The sequence below is a fragment of the Corvus kubaryi genome, unplaced genomic scaffold (genome assembly GCF_017639235.1).
Source record: "Corvus kubaryi isolate FWS band 111438036 unplaced genomic scaffold, C.kubaryi_AGA036_p1.0 split1-131, whole genome shotgun sequence".
NCBI classification, from domain to species: domain Eukaryota; kingdom Metazoa; phylum Chordata; class Aves; order Passeriformes; family Corvidae; genus Corvus; species Corvus kubaryi.
This window is the reverse complement of record NW_024582073.1, coordinates 2,115,034-2,138,152: the sequence shown is the minus strand read 5'-3', so window position 1 is coordinate 2,138,152 and position 23,119 is coordinate 2,115,034. Positions and strand designations below refer to the sequence as shown.

Sequence of the window (23,119 nt, the reverse complement as noted above, 5' to 3'; positions counted from 1 at the left end):
CATATACTTGATTAATCTCAGTGAATATGACGATACAGCCTCTAAAGGTAAAAGACCTCACTTGCAAGATTTCCTGCCATTTTCTTTAATCTGGGGGATAACCAAGCTGTGTCTTGCTATAAAGATTATACAACTAATGTGTTTTACTCATAAACAGTAAGTTTATATTAGCTTATTCTGTGATCACATAGAGGAATGACAGTGGCTTTTTAAAGTTGCATTTGGTCATCCTGCTATATCCAAATGAAGTGGAAACAAAGCTTTCTTCCACAGACAAATATTTTGTTTTGAAACTTATCAAGTGCAATGAGGGAAAAGCACTTGGGAATGTTGAATTGAAGGATCCATCAACATTCACGATCTTTGCAAGGAACTGGTTCTTATGAGATATAAGGCAAACAGTTTTGTAGCCGCCGATGGGAATGGGAAGCCTTCTACCAGCCTTGATATCTTATCTTTACATTTGCTAAAGGTTCCCTGAGGAATGCCAGGAACTGCTTCCACCGATCCCTATCCCTTGCTGTATGTTCTAGATTTATAAATGCATTTTCATGTGCAAAATTGTAACAAGGCATCTGGGATCACAGGAGCTTTGTAGATCTGTCCATTTTTGCTGCGCAGAGAGAAGTAGGAATCTGGTATACAAACTTCTTTACATCAAAACTTTTTTTTTACAGAGAAGTTCAGTGAAAATAAACAGTCTTCATCTCCTAACTGGCTCCTGAAGAAGCCAGCATTGCTGGAAATATGCTGGCATTCATGGCTAAGTGAGCCACTTTCAGTCTCTCCACACCCTCCACAAAGTATGGGCTTTTTCCACTACACACAGAAGATGTCTCAAAGTAATTTACCAGGTATTAACAGGTAGGACCCATCCTTTAATTTTATTAAAAATTAAAGGACAGCTCCTTCCTGTTAATACCTGGTAAAACATTATTAATAGCCAGTAAGTCATTAGCAATAAATCCCATCAGTCAAAGACAGCCTTAAATAGGGAAGAGTACCAATACCATCAGAGAGGAAACAAGCTGTAACTATTATTACATACAGAAAACTGTTAAACAAGCATTATTTAGGCAGCTAGGTCTGTACTTCATAGCTAACACCCATTCTGAACACAATGGTACCGATCCTTTCCTAGTGCTCATCACAATTCACTTGCTTCAGGACCATAAGTAAGCTGGTAGCATCTTCATCTTCCCAATAAAAAAGAGGGAACTGAAGGTCAAAGCAGTTACCAGATTACACAATCCTTGGTGAGACTTGGGTAAATGAGACATGCCAAGGCCCTCATTTTCTGGCTACTGCCTCCCATTAGAACCGTGAGCACTCACAGCACCTCCCCACCAACACCCATGTCTTCAGTCACCAGCCATGCAGGTTCCTCGTATCTGCCCCAGCTCTGCCCTTCCTCACTCCATTTCTCATGTTTCTCAGCTTTACCCACCTTGACCTTTCAGGCTCTGTCTTCTGATCTCAGGATACTGAAACAGCTTCCTTGTTCCTTTTCCTCATTTATTCTCATTTTTCCTTTTCCCATGCTATAGCTAATCCTACACCTACAAGGGATTTTGTGGAGATTTGCTTCTTTAGTTTCTTTTCTTCAGAGGCTTTGGTAACTAAAAGGGGAAAGTTGCTGATAGTGCAATAAAGAATATATATATCCCTACTACCTCCTCCAGATGCTGAAGTCTATCTAGTCTTTATCACCTTGAGCTGTTTGCTAGCATCACAATTTGGATACAATGTTTTTTTAGCTTCCAACCTCTTCTAGGTCATTACTGAGTTTCTATATTTCTCCATATTTTTTTCTAAAGCTTTTATCTTGGCCAGAGGCTTTTAATCAGTTATAGATATGGCATCTGATGTCACTACTTATCACATTTCAGATTCTCTCTCAAAACCACCAAAGTGCTGGAGATATTTAAAGGTCTCTTCCATTCTTGTCATCTCAGTAACTTGTCTTTCCTTAGCCTTGTGCAGAGGTCATTGGAATTTTCTCACTTCCAGGAGAAATCGTGCATGGAAAATTATAGTATAAGCAGGCAGAGGTTTGCAACATTACAAACAACTGTAAATACATTTTATAATGGGAATTATTTTTTGCAGTCTCATCAGAAATATACTTACTTGATAGCTCCTTTGCATGTGTAAACAGTTACAATTACACGTTATTTACTTTTCTGTATCTTGACATTTTGCTAAGAACAAGAAAAGGGAAAGGTTCAGTGTAAAGGAGAAAATTCTCCCAGAGATAATAATGTGGTCAAGGTTTCTAGTCAGGATTCCCCTGATAAATCCTCATGTACCTGTGAAGTTACACAGGTGCATCTAAGATCAGAAGTGACTTGATCAGTCACTTAGATTGTGTATCTTCCCTAACCTATTCAGCCCAGAGTCAGTCTTGCTATGTGCAAGAAATTTAATGTACTTACTTTGGGCCGAGTGTCAACAACATATATGAAATCACTTCCTGGATTGGCTTTTCTAATGGCCTGGAGCATCTGTTCATCCTCAAGGCATCGAGCACTAAAGCCAGATAAAGGCTGGCTGCTTCTACATATGGAGGCCTGCAGAAAAGCAGACAAACAAACAAAAAACCTAACATAATTATAAAGTAGAAATTGTTTAGCATCCAGAAGCATTTACAAAACCAGATCATTAGATGTTTGCATAGATGTACAGTTACATGAGAAAGGCAGAATGGTAAAATTAATTACATATTAATGTATACATTATTCTTAAAAAGGCAAGGAGATATTAAAACAATACAACCCCATTGGCCCAAGCCTAGTTTTGAATGCAAATTTTAGAGCTATTTTAAGTATTGTATTTCCCTAATGTGGAATAACTCCTGAAAGGTGATACCTCAAGGATGACTACAGCCTTGAAATCATGAGAACATTGATATAACATAATGAATAGGTCCTTTTGCACTGTCACTCACACTTACCAGGTACGAGACAGATTACACCCAACCTATACCAGTGCCCGCTTTACTGAACAGCCTGACACCATGAGACCAGGAAACAAAAATGTGTAACATGCAGCCAGATTACCAATTGTTGTGTATTTTTAGCACTGCCTCTGGAAAAAGACCGTACTGCACAAGAAGTGGGTCAAGCAGCCTGACTCCTGGAGTACTTGCATTAAGCAGGGCTATTGAAGGAGGCAAGAGAGCTTCTCCACAGACCCATCAGGATCAGACCTCCAGACGAAACCAGGAAAGAAGAAACAAAATGTGAAATGGGTGTGCAGGGAGATTTTTATTTTTGCTAGGCAGAGGACAGCTAGATTTGTAGAAGGCAAGGGGATAATATATGCACTTCCTAAGCACTGAGCACAAGCATGAAGAGAATCTGCCTGCTCAAGGTCACAACCTGGGCAGGCTGTCCTACAAATTATTTATTACTGTGAGAAAGGACATGCTTTTTTCAGTCACATCTTTGAATTATCAGTAGTTAGTAAAGTATGGCTCTTTAAGAGAGAAACCCAGAATTGTGTGAGACACTGTTCATACTTCATTAATGGTTTTGCAGACAGGTTATTTCTATTTAGAGTCTAATCTTCTGATCATCACATATTCCAGTGATTTATTATGTGCTATTGCATAAGCTGAACAGACAGTTCCAGACTTTGATCTTATCATATTTACACAGACCATGTAGGACGCAGAGGTGTCACATCACCACTGAATTTGTCAGGACAAAGGAGCTATGTGAAAGTTCTGGATTTGAAAAACTGAATGAGTGGTACCTGTCTCCTCTGTGTGCAGCAGGCTCTTCCCAAACTGCTGTGAGCATTTTAAATCTTACCCCTCTCCTGCCCATTACTCTATTTGCTGGCAACTCATGGCAACCTCCAAACTCACAAGGAGGTATTTCCTTCAACATTGCTTTTCCTAGCTCTTTAAACTATGATGGATCCAGGAGTAAACACAATACTTCAGATCCTGGTATTTTGAACCTTAACCTGAACTCCAACCACAACAGGGAAAACATTCAGGCTGAAACATGAAACTCATCCAAGCTGAATTACTATATATTGGAATCTACTTGACCCTGAGACCTTTTCTTTCACTGAGATTTAGAAATGTCCAAGTGTTTTGAATCCTAGGTATCTATATTTGGACATAATTGATATGCAAAGTGATTAACTCTGAGAAGTTTCACCTTAACAAAATGTTAAAAATAATATGTAATTTATGCTGAGATTGTATTTACTCTTTAAATCTTCCTATTCTCCACTTGCATTGTAAAATTCATAGATCTTTATGGAAGCAATGCTCTGATGCAGGGTAAATGAGTGGAAAAAAAATGCAGGGTAAAGGAGTGAAAATAATGTCTTGTTCCTTTCTTCTGAAGCTCAAATCTATGATAGGGGCTGCTGTAAAGGCAAGATTTCCATGGAGATTGTAGCTTATGACTCCTGCTTGTGACATTCTGCAGAAGTATGTCCCATCCTGTGTGGCAAGCACTACAGATGCCCTGTAATCCCAGACTAGCTCTATCTCTTGGAATGTCCTGACCATCCCTGAGTGCTAGGGAAGACCTCTCAGTGCCACTCTGGACTGAAGCAGGAGTCACACAGATCCTTTGAGAGTACAAAGGGGACACCATTCTCCTAACTGGTAATGACAGCTGAGCTAAGCCTGTCCCTAAGGGGCTGGAGCACAAAAGTAAAAACACCCAGTTTGTGGGATCCTTCAGTCTCCTTCCTCACCTCAGCTGCCAGAAACAGAAATGCAAATAGTCTAGGTGCAGGGTTTTCTTCCAAATGATTACAGACAAGTGAAGCAGATCCTTGCTCAGCCCTGAGAATATTTGCTATGGAGAGGGGAAGGTGGAACCCCTCACTCTTGCAGACAAGGAGAGTCTCTTCAGCAAACCCACAACATACTGCTCAGCCAACATCTAGTAGCTCTTATATCCATCCTTTCTGTGTCTCTTCACAGATCTTTTCTTGAAAAGCTACTCCTGATTCTCCAACTGATGCAAGTATACTTTTTCAACTCCTCAACTTGCTCTCAAGCTACCAGATCCAAAACTGCTCTGTTCTCCTCCCAGTCACCTACTAGGCTCCCTGCTACTGGCCTTCACTGCTCTGCCACCCATGTCTCAATGCCTCTTGTACTACTCCACTTCATTGTGATACAGAGATCACATATTTTTTGTGCTAGCTGGATGATGAAACTGGGTTTATATGTCTGCATTAAATGTCTATTAATGCCTATTAATGAACTAACCACACTAACCAGACTACACTAATAATTTTTTTTAATTAAATAAACACTGATTTCTTCTTGCAAAACCTTACTAGAAGAATTATGAGACCAAAGCCAAAATAAGCAAACACTCCAAGGCTACAAATTCCCACTTACATTGTTACCCTTGCAGTAGTAGGAAAGAGCTGGGAAACGCCTTCGGCTCCGAAATTTAGAACTCCCCACTATGATGTGTGCAGTTGCAGACTTTGGTACATAGACTTCTGTAGGATAGGAGTCACAGACCTGTGAAAGCAAACTCTGCTTGATCTACAAAGTACAAGTATCATTAGCCATTTCCACAGCAAAAACAAAATATCAAGGAACTCAAACCTCAGGGATATTCTGTCATTATTGTATACATATCACTGACATTGCTCAAAATGTTCTTTCCAAGATGGAAAGTATTAATCCTAACTTACACATGGCAAAACTGAAGCAAAAGGGTTAAAGGGCTGTATTTCCAAATGTTAATTCACGCCTTGTTGAGGACAGGTTTAACACACATTCATTCATACCAGAAAAGGTTTATCATTACATATAGCAAGGTTGTATTTACAACTGCAGTGCCCTCTGTAGCAGAATTTGGGAGTAAGGATGGGAGTGGGTGAAGTTCTCAAACATTCTGCTGGGAGGGGACAACAATGGGAGGGGACAATAGAGCCAAATTTTTTGGAAAAATTGATAATAAAAAAAAGGACAAAAATAGGGACATGGAGACAAGAAACTAAGCCACATGAAATGAAGTTACCAAAAGGCAAGCAGCCCTGACAATGCCTACCACTTCGGAGAGGAACCTGATGAGCCTGCAAAAAAAGCCCCAGATTCCCTCTGGAGACAAGTGAGACCACAGATGAAATCCTGGTTTTACCCCCTTTTCCTGATATTGTCTGAAGCATTTTGACTGGGGTCAAAAGGATATTCAGTATCTCCCTTTGACTTTCTGAGATGACTAAAGCACTGAGGATGCCCAGGATGAAATTACTTTCTGAGTCAAGAGATACGTAATGAAGGAGAAAGGAAAGGAAGAGCTTGTGGAAGTTACGGCTGTGGTGAACTGGATTTTATTCATGATGACATCTTTCCTACACTTTATCTTAAAAGAGGTCAAACATTTTTTTCCACCCATTTTCACAAAAAGAAAACAAACCCTGACAGCACATTCAGTCTTCTCTGAGAACTTCACAGTCCTTCCTTAACATGGGTATGTTCCAGCAACAGAACCAATGGAGTGCATGGACAAACTTTCTTCAACAATATCTTGGGTATTATTTCTCACAATTAATTAAAATTCTAAGGCCTTCAATTGTACACGACTGAACACAGCAGGACAGCAGGCAGCTAGGAAGATATATGACCTATAAGATGACTGTGAAAAACACTGACAGTCAATCACAGAGGCTTCAAAAGGAGCGTGGGAATAGCCAATGAGGAAAAAAAATTGCCAAGCTCACTATTTTGAGTAATTTTTTTTCTTAAAATGACCACATAGTAATTTTACATAGCCCTGCATGTCAGGGAAACTCTTATTCACACACATAACATTAAGTATGACTTAAACTTCTTCCCAGGCAGCCAAACCCTAACATTTAAAACACTGTGGCCATATTCTCTGTGCTTCCTTTCAACATCTGTTAAATGAAGACACATGCTTTCTCTCACTTTCTGTGTGCCATTTTATGTGAAATAGTAGAGGAACTGCACCTTACTACGTGTGTGTAGAGCACTGAGCACAAAGAGATGCTGCCACAAAGCACTATGGTAGTCCTCAGTCAGGCTGCTGATTTATTGTACAGACAGCCTCTGTAACAGAAAAATCACAACAACTCACTCCGTAGTCTCTGTTTACATCACTAATCTGCCAATAGTTGTTTGGAACACCCATCCGATTATATTCTTCATTGAGGTCCACGAGCTTCCAGCCTTGTTCTCGTTCTTCTTTATCTAATTTTGGATTGAAGGAGAAGCAATACAGCTCTTCATATTTCACTGGGAAAAAAATAAGCAAAGAAACAGGAACAGTAAACAACTTCAGATTTCTCATCCTGAAACCACACTTCAAAACCAGAACTTGGTGTTGACCTTGATGTAGTTTCCTTTAAAAGAGTACATTTTGCTTTACAAAAGCAAACATTCCTGGTTTATATCTACTGTCAAGAAAACTTTGAAAGTACATGCTCTTTTGATATTTGTATATATTGCAATGTATGTGCATTAATAGAAGTACTACTTAAAATATACTGTTCTGCTAGTCTTCAGTAGATTTGTAAAAACCTTCCCCAGCACAAAGACACAATGTCAGGGACATGCTTTCATCCAAAGAAAACTGAAGTCAGTGCCAGAGTAAGCACTTGTTCTTCAGAAGAATTTGCTATCTAGAGGTAGCTTAGAAGTCCCTTTATTAATGTAACATCTGTCCTGTGGCAAAGACAAAAAATATGAACAATGGACTATGCAGTGCATTCTTCCAAAAGTGAAAAAAACTCAGTAGTCTTGGTCCTAATTAGGAAGGTTTCTAATAGATCCAATGAAGTCTTAGTTTTGTTGACTGCAAAATACTGTCCTTGAATTAATAGCAAAAGCATTCGAGATACACATCATGTAATAGCATAAAAGAAGCATATGCTACATCAATCATTTTATCATGACCAGGGAGGTGTTTAAGTAGCTGTGCCACCTGTCCCCCTCAACCACGTACCGTATGTGAAAGTTTGGTGGTGCTGGAGTTTTGAACTTTTTTTAGGATTGTATCTGTATTTAACGAGTGTCTTAATCCTGGTGACCAGTGGCAGCCAGACACCACTGCCATTGAATCCCAACTGTTACTGACATGAGTAACTATCCAGCACACAACTTGAAATTAATGTTCTCATCGATACTTTAGATATTGCTATGTCACAAGGGCATATTTCATTCTGTTGCTCAAAGTTCCTTAAAACTTTCTGATCAACAGATCTTTAACTTTAGAACTGAAGTAAATCACAAGCTAAGTCCTCTCTGATTTCATACTTCTCCACTGACACACTTGCTCTACAATCAGTAAATTTAAATACTACCTTTTCTTTTCTAATAGCATACACCTAATAAGCAGAATCTTAGTACACTACTGTGTTCTGTACTGTACAGGACTTAGAGCTATAAAAATAATAAAGACACACACACCCCTCCTAATAATAGTAACAATGCTCCCATCTTTTTCTATAGAAACTCTTTACTTTTATTTTGATTGTGGCTTCTAAAGGTCTACTGTAAGTTAAGTTTTGCCTTTTAAAATGTCATTAAATTGATTGTATACATACACACACAAAAGTATGAACAGAAAGAAAGAAAACTTCATGTTAACTCTGTCAGGAACATACTGACAATCAACAAAGTCTTGAGCAGGGAGAAAAAAGAGAACAATTTGCACACTTTCCAGCAATTTAGACTCCTTCTGTATTCTCTAATTTCAAACTTCTGGCATGGCATAGATTAGGAAGACAGTCTGGTTTATTTCTCATCTGTTAACATAAAGTTTTACCACAATCCATAAATCCAAGCTGAGTTTTGGTAGCAATCTGAGCTCCTGTTTCTACTGCTTGGTTGTCAGAAGCATCTGGATTTTCTTTCCAAAGGACCTGCTGTTCACAGGCACAAGGAAAGCCTTTAAAAATCCACCTATGTATCCAGGTTATTTATGACTGAAGCCTGCCTCAACATTACAAGTATTATCACATGATGGTATCTGTAGGTGGTAACAAAAATGTTCAAGTATTAGTAATCAGTGCCTCAAAGGTCAGTTGCCACATCTTTGCCAGTACTGATAGGACCTTTACCAATCTTTCACAGTTATTTTGCCATAAACATCTGCAATCCTGCAATTAAACATGTCGTATCTTATGGTTAGCCTGTTTCCCAATACGGCTTCCTTAAGCAAAAAGGCCAAACTCAGCTGACAGTCTGACTTTATTAAAATTCTAGAAAAAATAAAATCAAGCATAACCTTCACCTTTAATGTAACTAGGACATCAGATAGCATAGCATATGTTAAGCAAGTACACAACATGAGTTTCACTCAGGAATGAATGAAAAGAACAGGCAGAGAATGGAAAGTAGAGCCTGAATAAGTCAAATTATCTGCTCATGGAGTAAAGCATGCCTTCTAATGCTGAGTAACTGTATTACCTAAAGAAAGTACAGCTTCATGCCCTGACAAAATGACACAGCAGACAACTGTCAGGGTACGTATGACTCAGCTTGAATCAGAGCCTTCTAATTTTGAGTGGGTAGGCAAGATTTTATCCTGTCTCACATCACAATCAGATAGTTTGCTGGAGAAGGAAAACTACTGTGCAGCTAAACTATGCAAAGAGAGAATTCCACAGTGCTGTTACTGCATCTTCTTTACCCAAACCTTCTTGTCCATTGCAGTCAGTCACTAAACTTGTATTCAGGGTCCTCACCTACTCTTCCTTTCATCATTCTGGTGCATAGCAGACACACCTCCTCCTGCCTCCAAGAAAAAGGATTACAGAATCACATGCCTTCCAGCATACATGAACATGTACTTGCAGCTGAGGTGCATGGAATGAATCCAGATTTACATCAGCAGAACCACTGACGGAAATTTTCTCATTTTTTTTTAATTTCTCTGATTACTTTCATCCTGCATCACCTAGCTTACCAAGTTACTTCTGCTACAGTTATGTAGTACTACTGCTGCTACTAGTACTTTATAAAGTTCAGTAGCTGTGCTGGTGGACTCCGCAATTTCTTTCCCCTCTACACAGTAGATAAAATTGGTGCTCTCCTAACAAGAAAAAAATTTAAAGCCAGTGTTGCCAGATTTGTAAAGACTACAACAGACAATTTCTTTGCATACTGTTAAAATAATAGTAAAGAACAAAAGCTGATGTTATATTTCTAGAGTTATAGTTTAAAATAATCCAAAAGCTTTGTCAGCTGGTTCTTAGGAGAGCATAGCGCAGAGAGGAGCTATAATGTAGGCAATCAAATGTTGGGCTTTGATGCAACATTTGGTTTTTCATTGAAAAGGGGAAAGGTTTCAAAAGGATCTTGAACTGAATTCAGAAACACATAGGGCGTATTCAAAACATAGATGATAATAATAGGCCAAAACACAGACAGCACAGTGAAATTAAACAACTACTTGCTGCAAAACCTTTCACTGATTTTAAGGAATTTCTGCACAGCACAGAAAGCCAAAATGAAAATCTTGACAGGACCACTAAATATATTGTAAAGTTTTTGTTACGACAGGGACATCAAAGTTCCCTGAATTTAGAGTATTCTCCTAAATTTACATTTACACAAGTCATCCAGCAAATGAGTTGCACATAAAATAGCATTATAACATATTTTATGGCCCATGATGCCCTAGAGTATTATTTTAAATAGAAGTTCATGTCATACTTTATGGAATGAACTACTTGTTATAATGAGCTTTCTTCATTGCTCCACAAATGATTATATCAGCATTTCTCTCATAATATATCTCTAAGGAACCTTTTTTTCTTAACCCACAAAGGACAAAGACGCACAGATACACTTCTTCCATTAAATTCTCCCTCTTCAGGATGAGGATTGATTTTTGTGCTGTTTTCTTCCCATACCTGGTCGAGCCAGACGTATCAGAGATATGTAAACATCATGGCAGTCTCGTTCCTGAGGGATGACCAGCTGGATGACCTGGAAGTTCTTGCACCGGATCAGTAATGGGCAACCAGTGGCAGTGGTGGCCTGCTTCTCAATAGAGGAAATTTGGCTGTGGAGAACCTGCAGGGAGTTGAAAACAGTAATGCCAGTCAAATCTTTAAGAAGAAAAGTAATTATTTATAATGATGTGCCAGGGCAGGCACAGTAGCTTCCACTACTGTTTCAGAAAATCCCCACTCTCCCCACCTGCAGACAAAGAGGCATTTCTGGAGTGTTACAGCTGCTCAAACATCACCCTGCTCATGTTACCCAAAGCTTTTTGTTTGCTTGCTTTAGTGTAAGCTAGTGGTTGTCAAAGCTATTTTCATCTATTTGCACAGTGAAAAGGTGAACCAGCATCAGTTTCATAAGGCTAAAATATTGTGCCTCCTCATGGGTAGAATGGTAATGTTGATACAATTTTAAATACTGCATCAAACAACATGAAACATTACAATAAAAACCTGGTCAGGAATAGTGGGATTAAAGGAAGATGGAGTTAATTAGTGCAAAAATGGACAAGGGGTGCATAATTAAGCTGCATAAAAGACTCTCAAATGTATGACACCGAGCAATAGCTGTACCTATATGTGTGCATGTGTGCTGGTTTTGGCTGGGTGGAGTTAATTTCCTTCACAGTGGCTGGTATGGGGCTGTGTTTTGGATTTGCACTGAACACAGTTGATAAGGGAGAGATGGCTTTGTTATTGCTTACACAGAGCCAAGGTCTACTGCAATGCTGGCAAGGAGACTGAGAGTGTATGGGGGGTTGGGAAGAGACACAGTCAGGACAGCTGACCCCAACTGACCAAGGGGATATTCCAGACCATGTGGCATCATGCTCAGTATGTAAAGTGGGAGGAAGGAGGAAGCAGGGCACATGGAGTGATGGTTTTTGTCTTCCCAAGTCACTGTTACACGTGATGGGGGCCTGTTCTTCTGGAGATGGCTGAACACCTGCATGTCTGTGGGAAGCAGTGAATTCATTCCTTGTTTTGCTTTGCCTGTGTGCATGGCTTTTGCTTTCCCTATTAAACTGTCTTTATCTTAACCCATGAGTTTTCTACCTTCTACCCTTTAGATTCTCTCCCTGATTCTGCTGGTTGGGGGAGTGAGTGAGTGACTGTGTGGGGCTTGGTCAATGCCTGGGGTTAAACCACAACAAAATGCAATGTATGTTGTCAATCAATCAAAACAGGTAATTCAAAATACTAATTTATAAAAAAAATTAAAGTATTAAACCAACAAAATCACTGATACAACACTAGCAGTAAGGGAGAAGACCAAGAATTGACAAAGCCAAAGAAGTAGCTCGCATTCTAGACATTTCTCCTCCACTCTTCCTGGATGATAGGAGCAACAGTGCAGTTTACAGCAGCTGTTCCTCAGTCAATCACATCTGGTATTCATACAGTGAAAGCCCTTCTACTCCTCTTACTGTATCATAGTATCTGGAATCCACTGAAAATTTTTGAAAATTACTAGGCTGGAACTTCACATGGCATCATAAAAGCATCCATATAAACTAATTTACTATGTGTAAAGTGTTTTGGAAGTAATTTTCAAATTAGCATCAGTAAAGTGCCACACACTTACAGCTAAGTGAAGTAACAAAAGTTCATACCCAGGTTTCTTTCCGAGTTTCAGAACCATTCTCCACAAATATGACATGGGTAGCTGTTAAATATAAAGTTCCCACCACAGCTCTTCTTGAAGATAAACGATCAAGTAACCTAACATTTTCCACCTACACAAAAAAGTGACAGAGAAAAAAAATAAACAATTAGGCTATGACAGACAGCTCAATAGTGAGAGCTGAATGTTCACATTTTGTCTGTTACAAAGTTATTTCCAGCACATTAAATATCAAAGAAGTTAACTATATGAGAAAATGTGATTACATTATGTGATCTACTTCCAGATCTTCCTTAATGTTCCTTTTTTTCCCCTCTCTTGTAGTACCTCTGTATTCAAAATCCTGTTTAGTAACACTTTCAAAGACAGTTTCTCCCTTGAGCTCTTCCTTGTGATCTCATCTTACCAAAACACCGTGGCAGCAAGGCAGGCCCTGTCTTTCAGCTAAACTCTTAGCTCCATGTTTTCCATTCAAGCCATTCCAGCTAAATTAAAATAATAATAATAAGCAGGAAATAATAGTGGTGGAGTGTCTTTCTTCAATGGGTCTCACTCAGGCAAATTTTCTCCCATGCAAATCTCTGTTAAGATTTAAAACAACATTAAAAGAGGTAAGAGTTTAAAAGAAGCATTTTGATGTTTGTCCCTACATTCCTGTTAATGCTCATAGCAGCGGTCACACTGGAAGATTTGCCTTCAATCACTTTTCAATGGGACTCAAGAACTCCACTTCCACTGCTCTCCCACCTTGGGCACAAAATGGGCATTGTCTCTTTGCTGCACTCCTGACAACAGGACGTTATTAATTATATATCCATAGCATGTTATTAACTCTCAGATCACCAGCTTGTGACTTGTACATCATTAATGTTTTGTATATGGCATGTACTATAGGCGCCTACTAGGGGTAGGAACTAGATGATCTTTAAGGTTCCTTTGAACACAAACCATTCTAGGCTTCTATGATTTCTGACTAAGAAACTAGAATAATAAAAAATAAACAAGTTGGATATTCAGTGGGATGAAACCTGCCCAAAACAGTTACTAATTTGCTGCCATGGATTTGACGGATCTTCTATTACAACAATTTTAAAACTAAAATGAGTTGGTTTTCCTGAAAAACAGAATGCCAGCATCTGAGGATTACATGTTTGCAATGTGTATTCCAGATATATTGGACTATTTTAAAACTAGGAATGAAGAAAACCTTAAAATGAAAATAAGCCAGTTTAGTAGCAAAATGCTTAAAATCAAACAATTATTAAAGCAGAGTCTTCTCCCTCAAGGCCAGTTATAATTTGTTTTAAACGAAAATAAAACTATTTATTTAAAGAAAAAAAAAAAACGGAACTCCTAGAAAGCATGGATGAAGTCTTTTCCCAGGGCCATCTACTTCAGAGGTCATGTATTGGCTGGAGGAGGAATGAAAGAAATACAATATTAACCCAGCAGTAAGCAAAAGAGGAGGAATGACACAAAAGAAGAATGTAGGCAGTGCTCTTCTTAAAAGAACCCACAAAACCAATAAAAATCAGCATTGTCTGGATGAAAAAAAGTCCCTACACTGCAGTCCAGCCAACAAGGACTCTGCTGCACAGGCACTGATCTTGCACAAGGCACTCGTCACCCCAGCCTACAAAGTGAGCTGCCATGGGCCATGACACACAAGAAAAGCAAGTATCCACACAGCGGGGTAGGGCAGAGGGATGAATTTCCAGACCTCCTGGGTCACATCCTTCCCTTCTCATCAATCACAGCCCCATGACTGAAAAATGCTAACCAACAAAGCTCCTCTTTGGTTGTGGTTTGATTTTTTTTTAATACAGAGCTACAAATAAATTAAAGGTTGGATGTGAATGAACAGGAACAGTTGCAGTAAGAGCTGTGTGGTAAGTCTGATTTCCTCAAAGCAAATGCAGTGGCTGCACCGGGGGAGATCAGAATTCACCTCTCTCTGCAGTTTGTCTCTCAAGAACAGACATTTGCAGCAGCTGAAGGAAGAGTGTGAAAGGCAGGCATGTACTCATGCTCCCCCAGGATCTCAGCTCAGCTCTGGGGCCTTCCTAAGCTGAGGTCATACTTTTTAACAGCCATAACTATGTTTACATTCCATTAATTTTATTAAATAACATTTTGAATCTCTGTAACCCATTGGCATCCATAACACCCTGTGAGAGTGAACTTCACATTTCAGCTATACGTTGTACAATAAAATCCCTTCCTCCTGCTCTTTTTGAATCTGCCAGCATGTAACATGCCACACGTGCTGTCCCCTCCATCCTCACGTTCCAAGAGTGAAGAGCCCAACTTTACATAGTTGTGACCTTTATGGAAGCCATTCCAGACAAGCTCTTCCACACTTCGATTATTCTGCATGAGGTCTACTTCCTGAGAAGAGGTCAAAAGTGCAAACAGAATTCAAAAGTTGGATGTATAACAGGTTTTTGTAGTTTGTGTAGTGGAATAGTAATATTTCCAGTTTTGCTTTCTATTTAGTTTCTAAAAGTTCTCAAACGTTGCTTACTTTTTTGTCCTCTGCTGAACACAGTGGAGTTTGCGTTAATTGTTTTTTGGGGTGTATTTTTTGTTTTTTGGGTTTTTGTAGAACTAGCAATTGTAACTCTTAGTCATGCCTGCATACATAAGATCTACCCACCACGTGTATTATCTTGTATTTATTAATGATAAATTTAGTCCATCAGTATAATGAGGCATTGCTCAATCTTCAATTTCAATCTGCTGATCAAAGGATTCAGAGAATGAGCCTTCTTTCTTCTTCTGCACCCTCCCAATCAGGAAAAGATCAGTGTCATTAAACCTAGAGAGTTTGGGAATAGAGGAGATGAGAATATGTTCATTTCCACGAGAGGGGAACACACGTTGCAATAGTGCTTTGGAAGAAGAGGAGTTTTTGTATCTAAAAAGTCACAGCATGCTGAGAAATCAGCATCAATAGCCAAAATTTAAATTTCATATCAGAAAGAGATAATCATTATTTTTCTTTTTTTTTTCTAAAAAAAAAATGCTCTGTTTTTTCACCAAAATGACTGTAGACTTTATTGGAAAATGTAGGAAATTATGTATGTACATGTCAGGAAAAAGCGTAGAGACCATGCGTTTTGGTTTGAAAGACAGGTGTCTGCTAAGGAAGGCGGGAGCCTCCCTTGGAATGGAAAATGTAACCCTCTTCCCTCCAAATTATTACAGTTTTGGAATTCAGGGGCTTTCAGGCAAATATATGGGAAACAGGAATAACGGGTCCTTACTAGTATATATAAGAAGGCAATAACACAGAAACACTGGCTTAACCTGACACCCTGCTGAGCAGGCTGGTGGCAGCAGTCCTGTTTGAAGTGATAGATACGGTTCTGTTGTTGAAGTGGTGATCCTGTAGAAAGGCCTGGTCTTCCTCTGAAGGTCCAGTGGTGGTTATGTAGCTCTTGTCCTCTGGGAACCCAGTCGGTAGGGCTTGTGGTGTTCCAAACCTCAGATTATATCGAGGTAGGAACACTTGGTTCCTCCCCCCCCATTGCACAATGGGATGATGTAACTTTATGAGTCAGGCAGTGAGGTTAGATGGCCTATTAACAGAAGATCTACCCTGGAGGGAGTTATCAACCCCCCTGGAGGGATGTGTCACGGAAGAGATAAAGAACCCTGCCCCACCTGGTTTCAACAGATGGTGATAGAATACATACTTTTGGTTACATCTTACATTGTAACCGAAGACACCATGCACATGTGCTTTGCCTAAAATGAACAGCTGGTGGGAGAGACCAGATCAGAAAATATAAATCTGTAAAGCTGAGAGCTGGAAGACCTCAAGGAGTTAAAAGCAAAGCATTAACCAAGGCAGTCTAGAGAGTGGCATCTAAGTAAAACTTCGATAATTTAAATAATTAATTTGAAGCTCTTACCCATGTCTTTTTTTTTTTTGTTTTTTCCTGATGACTGTGGTTGTCTAGGCTTAAAGAAAAGGCCACCAGGAGATTTATTTCAATGACTACAACTGCTTACATGGAGATAAATAAAGTTGCCCAGAAACTCTATTTTCAATGCAACACAGATGACAAAAAAAAGGAGGCAAAAATAGAAGTTAAAGGGAACACAGATTAAGAACAGACGGAAGGCATTTTTTACTCAGAGAATAAGCATGATAAATGACTTACGAACAAGGTTGCCAGGAGGTCATTTAAGAAAAAAAAGTCATATTAGGGAAAATCATGGGCCAGTTTTTTTCAGGTTCAACTCCCACCAGTTTCAATGGGACTCCCACCTAAGGAAGAGTATATGTATATGTATATGTATATGTATATGTATATGTATATGTATATGTATATGTATATGACCCTGAAAGCATTTGGAAAAGTTTGGATGCCAAAATGTTATTCCTAAAAATATTCATGTACCCTAATTTGTTTTCATTTTTAGTTTAGATAACTTTTTAAATAAGCTTTGACTGCATGGCCTATATTTGAATGCTTTTTGAATATGCTACCTTTGTCCTTATGTCTTAAAGCTGTTTCTCCACACACGTCAGCATGGCAAAACAGTGCAGAAGTTACTGCTACTATTTCAGGCTGTTCACAGTTCCACATGGGAAAGCTTTTTCATATAAATGCAGGATCAGTTCTGACAGTGGGCTCAGACTGAGCAGGGAAAGAGGAGAAAAACAAAAGTGGCAGATTGGCCAGAACTGGAGCTTCCTGTCAGAGCAAAGCTCATGTGCAGCATGCAGATGCTATCTGACAAAAACTGGTCTCTACTGTAGGATTTTCAAATGAAATGAAATTTTGAATTATGAAAACCATCTCAAAGAGTTTTGTTCTCACTACATAGGTTTTAAGTCTATGTGTTTGCTTCCTATGCATTAGCTAACCTGAAGTAGAAGACACTTGAACAGCCAGTTCGGCCATGGTCATCACTGACCTGCCCATTATCACTGAGCATCTTGAAGAAGCTGAAAAGCCTATTTGTCAGCCAAGAACAAAAGAGATCAGCTCCCGTTTCAGCAAGTGTTCCCCGTTCCTTTAGGAGGAACCCTGACTAATTTGTCTCCTCCAATTCCTTATCACAAGGAGAAAGGCCAGAAAACCCTCCCAGCCAGGAGAAAGCTCCAATTAAAGGTAAGCAGGGAATGTCCTCACTCAGACCACATCCTCAGGAGCTTCTCTATTGTTCACAGTTAAAATTCACTGCTTTGCAACAACCTGTGAAAGCAAGTTTCATATAAAAGTTGATAAAGTACCTTGAAATTTGACTGTACAAATGAGTTTCAGTGATTCTTCAAGGGTAAAAAAAGGCCACTTTCACGAAGATCTCTGCTGATGAAAAGGTTGACCCAAAGCCAAGGAACAGGGCTGGGCCGTAGGGGCACACACTCCTATGAATGCTTCTTCTTGTCCATCCCCTTGGGCTCCTAGACTGACATGGGATTTCTGCTGCCTTCCCTACTCTCCTTATGATGTTACACACATGAGTAAAAGCAGGAAGAAACTGCATCCTGGGAATTCATGACAGGACTCTCACTGGCCTCAGCACTGCAGGCAGACAAAAGCTAAGGGAAGAGCTTGTGAAAGCCAAAAGCCTGAGCCTAATGAGAAAAAAGGAGCACAGCTGGTGTGGTTTGAGGCCAAGTGGAATATTTGAGCTTTCTTCACCCTGGTTGACCCCAGCTATCCATGTGTTTAGCAAAATTCCTGAGAGTGAAAAAAGACAACATGGAAAAGATCAAATGCTATTACTTTTTTTTCAACACAAAGATAGTAGTGTTGTACTTGCTAAACAAAATATACAATAAGTGATCTTTTTTGCATGATCTTGGAACAAGAATAAAAGAAAACTGAATTGCCAATTGATGCTGCCTTTTAATGTGGTTTCTATTCTATTTCATAAGAATCATAAAAACTGTACTTGATCCATGTTACTTTTTTATATTTCCATCTCTGAAAAGATCTGCCAAGTGAAATAATGCACAATCAGTCTATGAAGTTAGATGGTTGCATATGTCAAAAGACTCAAACAAAGCCAAAAGTAAATCACTAAATTTAAGCAAACACATCTTAAGATATGCATTGTAAAAAGTTTCCTCAGGGCAAATCTGGCAGGATGGGGGGAAATATTCAAGAAAAATCTGAACAAGTTTAATTTATTAAAGGACTCAAGTGAAATAAAAATACTGGAAAAGAGCTGGAAAAATAATAAGGAATGATTCATAATAGCAAGACAGAGAACAAACTACCTAATAATTTGGCTTTAAAAAAAAGAAACTATTGTCTGCTAAGATCCATGAAAAGAGTGAGGTCAACACCACATTATCAGATATACCTGAGTAGCAGCTGTACAATGGGAGCAGCAAACAGGAACCTATTACAAGAGTATAGAGCATTGCAATACAGTGTCAACATTGTAACACAAGGCTCATACATGAAGTTTTCTCTTTCAGTCTGTATTATCTAGAAAAGAAGAAGAGAGCAACTAAGTGTATTCTATTAAAAATCCTATCTAAGAGCTTTGATCTAGGAAAAATAGGGCTTCCTCAAGGCAGTAAATCTTAATACACTTGCCAAATTTGTTCAGATTTGGTTCTGAAAAGATATATAGGGAGAAAGAATTCCCCATGCAGCCAAGGGATACTGAAAAGAAATATATCCTTAAACTCCTGTATTTGATACAGGCTTTTCTGTTCCATGTTTAAAACCATGCCCTGTTCAGCAGCCTATTTTAGAGCAGCAGTACCAAGCCATTTCAGCTGTGCAGGCCATGAGAGATTTGCATTAAAAATGGATTTGTAGGACTCCCTTTTCTGGTGGGAGAAGGACCTGTCCTTCTCAGCAGAGTACACCTGCACAGCGGGAAATGTCAGTGTGCATTTTCTACTGCAAATAGATCATTCCTTTAGTTTACAGACATCAATAGGTCAAATCCCACCCACTTGGGTCCGTTAACAGCAGGCCTAGAGATTCCAGCCTTGACCACCCCAAAGCCAAACTTCCCAAATCCTTCATTCCAACCTCAGTCTCCTACTGTGCATAAAAAAAATCAAAGAGGACCCTGCAGACATGCTGTCTTAATGATTTTCAGTACTATTTTTCAAGTGCAGTAAGGTTTAGAGTTACTGCTTTGGACACAAATACCAAGACAACAAATTAAAATACATGACTATCCATGAATTTTAGAGCTTGTTTTGTGACTTTATCCAGCTACCTCTTTATTGAGTGTCACATTATTGAAAATATGAAAGTCTGTGTGATCTTCTGACCATTTTTGACTAAATATTTTGAGGATAATGGCTGTTACAAGATTTTGTTTTTATCAAAACTCACACTAATAAGAAGGTAGCTTGATGACTAATTCAAAACAAATATTTTATAGCAAAATTCCAAACAAATATTTTAATCCCACAACATGTGGATATTTTCTGCAGTTCCTGTTTTCATTTTATCCACCTCCAGTCTGATGTTACCACAGAACATTTGCAGGCATAGTATACTACAAAGTTCACTTGTATTAAACATATCCTTTGTGCTCAAAGTTTCATAGCACAAAGATGGAATAAATAGAACCCAAAGAAAACTAAATTGCATTCTAAATAAGGAAGATTTATGAACAAGAAAAAATCCATAACTCACGAAATCAGAGTTAAATGTGTCCAGGATTAGTGTAGATGTTTGAATACATCATTTGACTAAAGCAGTGGAGTGACATATTTAAAGCCATCAAACATTACTGGACCCAGAACAGGCTAAACAATTTTTAACCATGATGTAAAGTGAGAAAACAATTATGGAATCAGAAAACACCAGCTGAATTGTAAGATACATTCTCTAAGTTGTAGACTTAGAGGAAAGTACAGAAACCTCCTTCACACAATACTCAAAAAGCAGAAAATCAACTTGGCACTTAAAAGACGTTGCAGTAATGTGTCTGCTGTAACCTAATGACCCAAAATACCAATAAAAGGCAAAGGCCATGCCAGCCTCACCTCTTCTAGCTTTTCTAAGTAGCAAACTAAATAAAAGTTTAGCCAAACTCTAGTACTATAGTGAAGTGCCTGTGGCACTCCATTCCCCAGCTTGTGGGGGAAACTTCCAGTCCCCATCCCCAGGTGTTTCCTGATAATCACCTCAGGACTGCTGCCACCTTTCTACATAACTGAAATAAATCAAATTTTCCAAAAAGGAATTGTAGCTTAGATACAGAGAACATAACTATAATATCACATCTTATCTCAGCAGAAGGCACACAGAGAGCAGTGGTAGAATATGCTAACTTACCTAAAAAAAAAAAAGGTGGAGATCCAGCAACCCGGAACATGTAGTTGGAGAGTAAAGACTGGGCATGCTGGGTTCAATTTTGCTATTGACCTGGATAAGCACCTGGACAAATACTTTGCCATTTACATTGTCATATATAAAGTGGATATAAATTATATGGGTCTCCTGATGGAGACTTTGTGAAAAAAGAACATGTCATAAAACTATAAAAAATCAAGAATTATGGAAAGTAGATTGAAAAAAAAGCAAACACACAACTCATTTACACATGCTGGAAATTTGTTCTGTGAAGTATCTGGTAGAAAGATTTGTCATTAATGTGGGAGCATATCTTAAACTCTGCCTGAGAGAGGCATCATCGAAAGGAAATACCTCACCATAACATCACAAAAATGAAAGCACTTGAGCAACTCAAGTCATCCCAAGTATTCTGTTAACACTGAGCCAAAAGAATTTCTGGGCTGTCCACTTAAGACAGCTAGTACACCAGGGATAAATCTGATGTGTTCTTTATTATAATGCCATTCTGTAGGCCTGCTGCCAATATACAAAGACAAATGATATGTAGAGTTACAAACAAAATAAAGTAACTGATTAACTACAGCGCATGAAGTTGCCCTATGAACATATCTACAGAGCTCTGCTAGCTATCATCCTGTCTATGATCAGGCATATCTCTACACATGCTCATAAAACGTGCTTCTAATCTGTTCAAAAGTATTGCTGATTTCTTTTTTTCTGACTGTTATGAGCTGTTTGTCGTATTTTGGGTCTGGAGAGTTATCCTAAACTATCTTGCCGTTCAATCCAAATTCATGTCAGTCACTGGTTTGACTAATTTTTAATTTTTAAAAGGGTATGGGAGTTATATATAATTCCATTTAGCAATGAGGGACTGTTTCCAACTCTTAAATGTACTTAAAATTACAGCCTTCATACATAGGATGGCATTTACCTTGTGAAAATGTAGTGCCTACATCTGTTCATACAGGCATACATCCCATATGCACCCTATTTCTACCAAGAGTATAATGATAGAACAACAGTGGCCAGTACATCAAATAGTGTATTAGCAGGTGGATACACACAGTCTGTTGGGAAAGCACCAGAATGGCTTTTGCAGTGGGAAATCCTGCTCCAGAAGAGTCTTACAAAACAGTGTGTGGGCAAAAGAGACACATAGGAGCTTCAACACAGACAGACAAAAGTAGAATACCTACAGGAAAAACAACCCAAAACATATCTACAGAACAATGTACTCGACACAGGGAAGAGGTCTTGGGGTCATTGATGACATTTCTCTCAAATTATCAGAATCTGGCGGGTTGTGATCAAGATTTACTGTGAAGACGTGGATAAGGTGAACATGGAATTTTTATTGAACAAATCCTTGAAGCTAGAAGGAAGGAATACTGAAGGAAGCTACTCAGGACATTTTAACAGAAGAAGGTAATTTTTGTAAAGCCACAACCTTCTGTAACTTGCTTCCATGCAGGCTGTGGAGCCAGAGAGTGTCAGCCTGTCTATAAGGAGCACTGGCTAACTCACACAGAGAGGTCCATAAATGGACACTAATGTAACTAGGAAGAGTTGGACTCTAATACAACTGTAGATGCTGAGAAGCTGCAGAATGTGGCCAGGTCTAAATGCTCTCTCTCCTCTGTCACGCCGACACAGAGTAGTGACCTTAATGAACTACTGATCCAATTGGTATGGAATTACCATCTGCTTTTTTAATGTCTGTTATGTTCTATCAGATTAATTTTAATATTTATGAACCATAAATCACTACAGTCATACTTCACTTAAAATTGGAACAATTGCTGAGACCTAATGGGTGCCATGTAGTATAGACCTCCCTTTGAAGGAAAAGCTTTTACTTGGGCCAAGAATATTTTTTTCAGATATTATCAACTTTATTAATTTGCTAAGTATGGGATTTATCTTGATTTTCCATTTGGCTGGGTTTGTGAATCAAGGGAAGTGTCATTATTCTGAGATTAATACCTTTGCAGAGCCGGGCAGTCACTTCTCAAATTTCTCTCAGGACAAGATTGTATGGAGTCAGGAAATGTGACACCAGAGACTAACACATGATACTATGAGCTTTCCCTTATCTATTTTTACATTACTGACACTGGAAATCATTTCATGTTCAATTCCAAATTATCAAAACCAAATTCAATAAAAACAAAAGAAAAAACCCAACACTGTTCCAGTGACGGATTTTAAGCTGAGGGGTTTAAAAAAA

The 23,119-nt window shown here is 38.8% G+C and overlaps 1 protein-coding gene across 5 annotated transcripts in view; it reads right to left on the bottom strand.

The window, feature by feature from the left end:
• MTMR7 (myotubularin related protein 7) overlaps window positions 1-23,119 on the bottom strand; it is a 43,360-nt gene that overhangs the window by 18,142 nt on the left and 2,099 nt on the right. For 3 of the 5 annotated variants that reach the window (XM_042053751.1, XM_042053753.1, XM_042053750.1), the window contains 5 exons: window positions 12,582-12,704; window positions 10,876-11,038; window positions 7,095-7,252; window positions 5,381-5,509; window positions 2,436-2,570 (listed from right to left, as the gene is read on the bottom strand). In XM_042053751.1, the coding sequence (XP_041909685.1) occupies window positions 2,436-2,570; window positions 5,381-5,509; window positions 7,095-7,252; window positions 10,876-11,038; window positions 12,582-12,704 (708 nt within the window). Of the gene's footprint in view, window positions 1-2,435; window positions 2,571-5,380; window positions 5,510-7,094; window positions 7,253-10,875; window positions 11,039-12,553; window positions 12,705-16,761; window positions 16,869-23,119 lie in introns of all 5 variants that reach the window. The other 2 variants (XM_042053752.1, XM_042053754.1) reach the window with 2 other exon arrangements.